At 33.5% G+C, this 5,007-nt stretch overlaps 1 protein-coding gene across 1 annotated transcript; it reads right to left on the bottom strand.

Moving 5' to 3' along the window:
* Positions 1 to 303: 303 nt before the first annotated feature.
* Positions 304 to 5,007, bottom strand: LOC103459316 (23 kDa integral membrane protein-like). The gene is made up of 9 exons (XM_008400788.1): positions 4,912 to 5,007; positions 3,699 to 3,755; positions 3,339 to 3,458; positions 3,175 to 3,249; positions 2,631 to 2,714; positions 2,398 to 2,511; positions 1,511 to 1,543; positions 1,326 to 1,409; positions 304 to 643 (listed from the first exon to the last, which is right to left on the bottom strand). The coding sequence occupies exons 1-9, from the start codon at positions 4,969 to 4,971 to the stop codon at positions 569 to 571; spliced, it is 702 nt and encodes a 233-aa protein (XP_008399010.1). The 5' UTR covers positions 4,972 to 5,007; the 3' UTR covers positions 304 to 568.

Here is a 5,007-nt window from a genome sequence, read left to right on the forward strand (position 1 = left end):
TTTATTTAATTTTTTCAATCAATTTTACTTATAAAGCACCCTTCATAGTAAGTGCTTTTCTTAGCGTGACCTCAATACTGCATCATATACTCCCTATTATATTGTACATTATCAAAAGAAAGCGCAGCTGACACGCTATTGGCTGTATAAAGCAGCCAATCCAAGATCATCTACCATTTTCCTTTGCGCTGATTGGCTGAATCCCCAAAATAAGGAAGATGTTGGATGTTTCTGCAGTAAGATGGTTTCCATCGTGCATTAATGCATTTAAAAGGTATAAACTATTAAATAGGCAGATTATGATTATATTTCAGTAAAAGTTTTAATCCACATCAAGAGCAAAACCTCTGACAAGAATATATAACATTTTATTTTTGTTGGTTATTTGCAGATTTCTTACTTTACACTAATAACTGCGTGGTCACAAAAACAAAACATCTGAAATAATTCAGTTTGCAGTATGATTCTATTTACATTTTACCAATTTAAAATTTATATGGACCAGTCAGTTGATGATGTCTTGATTTTTTCTTGAAAAGAGAGAAAGAAAGTGACTTTCAAGGTTTCCTCATGTGAAAGCGCAGCCTGAGTTGGATCTTCTGATTTGATGGATCAGGAGGCAGCTGAGCGCCAGAAGAAGAATCTGTAAAAAAACAAGAAAACTGTTAAGTATCAAAAACAAAACGGGGGATAAAAAAAAGCAAATATCTGCTCTAAAAGTTATTAATTCTTCTACATAACTTTGCCTCAGGTTTTCTTATCCTTAACTGGTGCAATGAACATATAGGGACAGCCTTCAACCAGTAAAATTACAATAAAGGATTCTGGGATGATTATTATTTCAGGGCTAATTTAGTGTTATTATAAAGTATCAATCATTATTATTAAATGACAACAAAAGGTGATTTTCTACCAAAAAATCTGAACTTTTGAGATGAATTCCAGAAATTTTCTTTTAAAAAAATCTTAGAAAAATCTGAGTTTCAAAAGTAAAAAATTTTGACATTTGAAACTGAAGCTTCAAAGTTTTTTTTCTTGAATATTTCTGACATTAATTAATTTTTTTTTTACAATTTTCTTGCTAATTCTAAACTTTTTGGAGCTCAGAAATGTCCACCTTTTTTTGAGGAAATTTCTGAGATTAATTTCAATTTTTTTTGGCAGATACTTAAATCTGCAACGGTTCTAGTACACTGCCGTAAACCAGCCCTACTGCCAGTGAAATGATGGCTAAAACACTGTCTGAAACAATGGGTACATTGTATTTGCAACGTCTGAGAGGCTGAAAAACCCCGACAGTAAAAGAGAAGGGAGTTCAAACTTACTTCAACGGAAAGAAATCCATAGAAAAGCACCATGCAAAGAGTCGGAATCATTCTAATTACTATATTAAAAAAGTCTTTGCAGGGCTGTGGAAGAAAAGGCAGAAACATGAAACATTTTCAAAACTGTGACAGAATGGGAATGATGACTGAATTCAGGACAATCTGCAAATAAGCTGATTAAATACCTCTGAAAAGATCTGATCTGGACCCGTGGTTCCCTGTTGGGACAAAGATCAAATTTTAGAACCAAATGTGGTTTATAGGCGTTTTGTTAAAACAAATGAATAAAAAAGATGCAAAAATTTGAATTTGTTTGTTTGTATTCAGTCTTTTACGTTGGCACATTTTAGATGAAAAAAAATGGCGTTAATGTTTACCAATAAATTTTTTACATTAAACTCAGCAAATTTCCAGAAAAAACAAGAACATTTTTGAATTTCAAAAGTTTAAAATTTAGTAGAAAGGCGTCAGAATTTAAAAATTTCGGAGTTTGAAAAGTTGAACATTTCCTACAAAAAACATGAGAAATCTTTAGATTAATCTCAGAATTTTTCCAGAAAAACAAATTAACTTCTCCATTTAAAAAGTCAAACAAATTACTTCAAAAAAACTCAGAAATGTTGACAATAATCTCAAAAGTTTTCCAGAAAAAATCTTGGACATTTCTCAGTTTCAAAAGTTGAAACAAAAACTAACCTTCTAAGTTGATGTTAGATTTCTGTTAAATTTTTCTTTTGTTTTTTTGTTAAAATACTTCTAATTGTGACCCTTTTGGCTTTCCATACATCGTCTATCTGGAGCAGATTGCCATGCAGCTGAAACTGTTTTCAGCTACAGACTAAAACCAAACAGCTCTTGTAACATAAGTCATTCTTGCATTGCTTTGGTGTGGAGAACCTTTGGTGGTATCTTCCTTCTCTGATGGACATTAAATTAACAGTTTTACTCAACATAATTGGACCTTATATGATAAACACAGTGAAAGTTTGCCTCAGAACAATATTTGTATATCTTTTATGTTTCCCATTGAAATGGTTGACATTACTTGGTGAAATGATTGCATGTAACCAACCTGAGGTCTGGGTTTACATTTCGATTTCGTGTCCGGTCCTTTTACTGTGCATTCGCAGGATGGTGGGATGATCGCACCCCAGTCTTCTGCACGAAACACTCCGCAGCATTCGCCCTGCAACCACAGGTGCCTTTATCTGTACCTGTCACCCTTAAGCAACCAAAGGATGGATAGTTTTGATCCATCCCAAAACTACGTAAAAACTATTAGCTTGGTTTGGTAAAAAGCCTTACTTTTTTTTGTATTTCTTGAATCTCGGTCCCGTTAAGTAGGAGCTTCATCATTTCTTCATCAGGTTTGTAGAAATTATCTATTAGCTACAAGGTTAGAAAAACTGCATTAGACTAGAGAAGAACAGATTATATGAGCACAAAAGTGACAACAAACAAGATTATCCAGGACTTTAAGTTCCCAACAAAACAGATTCCTGTTGGTCCGATCATCACAAAACTTTACTTTTCAATGTTAGATGGACCAAAGTTTGTAAAGGTCTGCATTCCACAACCAACACTTGGGATCATATTGTCAAAACAGAATCTAGCGACTGAAAAGAGAAAAGTACGGAAACCAAACAATCTCAAAATGTAATTAAGTTGCATGTGAGAATGTAAGAGATGCTTTATGTGTCCAGTCAGAAGAGACTGAAGTCAGAGATCTGAGACTAAATGATGACTTGAGAACTTAAATTCAAAGATAAAAGTCATAATTAACTGAATAATAAATACATGTAAAAGAGAACAAAATACTCCAGGAGGGTAAATATTAGGCAGACATTACCACTTTTCTATAGATAGTGAATAAAACCCCCATAATCAGATAGATGATCATCATGATTATCGTCAGACCTGCGAACTGTAAATGAAACCAAACAGACAGTAGATCAGACGATGGAAACAAAAACATTTAAACGTTTGTGATAAAAAACTTCTTTTTTTGCGTACGATCATCAGCATGACGTTGTTCTCTGTGACGGCGGCGTAGATTCCCAGGACGGCGATGAAGAGGACGACCAGGGCGAACACCCATATCTTTAACAGGTTGAGGTCATTAAATCCAGAAACCTGAAACAGAGACGCTGGATCACTGCCGAGTCACTCACACTCAGCCACTGACGCAAAAATGAGCAATGTGCTATGGGGCGCCGCTAGGGGGCGCCAAAACGATGGCAGAAAAATAATTTCCAGTCCATTTTCTGTATTGTGTACAATGATTTATAGTAGAGCCATTCGTAGAAGATTTAACGCCTTATGTGCTTAACTTCTTCCATCTACTCTGATTCTAGCAGCGTTGTTGATGTTTACCTTGTAGCTGGAGTAAGACGACATCACGGACACGTGTATGATCACGAATCCAATGACCTGGAGCAGAAAGTTAAAAACTGCGAGTCAGTTTAACTAATTACATAAAATGCAGATGATAAAACCCCATCTGAATTGTTAAATTAGGGTTTGAGAGTAAAATAAGACTTTAAAAGCGGACTGCAAAAAACGTCTTAAAGGGAGTTTACATGGATGCATCGTGGAAGATGTCATTGCAACAAAAAGACACTAGAGGGAGACACAGAGTTGAGAAAAGTTCTGCTTCCATTTACATTAAAACTAAAACTGACAAAAATCAAAAGTTATTAGAAAACAAAACGATTTGAAACATAATAGAAGAAGGCAGGCATTAATATTTGTTTAAGATTTGTTTCAGATTTTTTTTTTCTTCAGATTAGCTCAAAATCAGAAGGGCATATTTTGAAAATAAAAAAAATACAAGAATTAAAATATGAGTTAAAAGATCTAATAAAAAGGTACCAAAATATAAAAATCAATAATTAAATGCAGGCAAACCGAATTTAAAAATCAGCATAAAAACACATGAATATGATGTAACATTTACCTAATTAAAAAATGTATTTACCTTTAATTTACTAACAACAGAATAAAGAGAAATGTGAACCATAACCCCAATGGAAAAACGAATGGTGCTCCAAATTTGTTAATTTGTTCCATATAATTGGTTAAATTTAGTCAAACTTACTTTATTGATATTTGTTTAACATGACAACTTAAAAAAACTCAACATTATTTCCTTGGATAAGTTTAATTTATTACTTTTAAGATATTTTTAAATTGGATCAACTGGACAAAATGGCAGAAAAATGCAAAATCTGCATTTACCTGCTTTTTTTCACCTCATTGCAAATGAGAAGTTTTTTATTCTGATCGAATATATAATAATTGCTACATTGCAGAAATGCAATGTGCTGCATTCAGAACAATTCAGGACTGGAATAAATGACCAAAAAACTGAGATTTAAAAACAACATTTTCTTCTTTTTTTTTAATTTTCAAAGAAAGTTTCACGTGTGTAATTTGTAAAATGTGGTATCTCATCAATCTTGTGTATGTTGGTGGAAACTAAGGAAGATCCTAACAAACAAACATTTTGTTTAATATTCTGGCAAAATAACTTCTTGGTTTGCATGTTTATAAAGTAAGAAATCAGAAATCAAATCCTTGCACTCACCACGAAAAACACATTGAGGAGGATAAAAGCCAACTTCAGGCAGGAGTTTGCTTTTCCCATCTTTGCTCTGGATGCTGCAAATCAGAGTTCTGGAAG

Source organism: Poecilia reticulata, linkage group LG23 (assembly GCF_000633615.1).
Source record: "Poecilia reticulata strain Guanapo linkage group LG23, Guppy_female_1.0+MT, whole genome shotgun sequence".
Classification (NCBI taxonomy): Eukaryota; Metazoa; Chordata; class Actinopteri; order Cyprinodontiformes; family Poeciliidae; genus Poecilia; species Poecilia reticulata.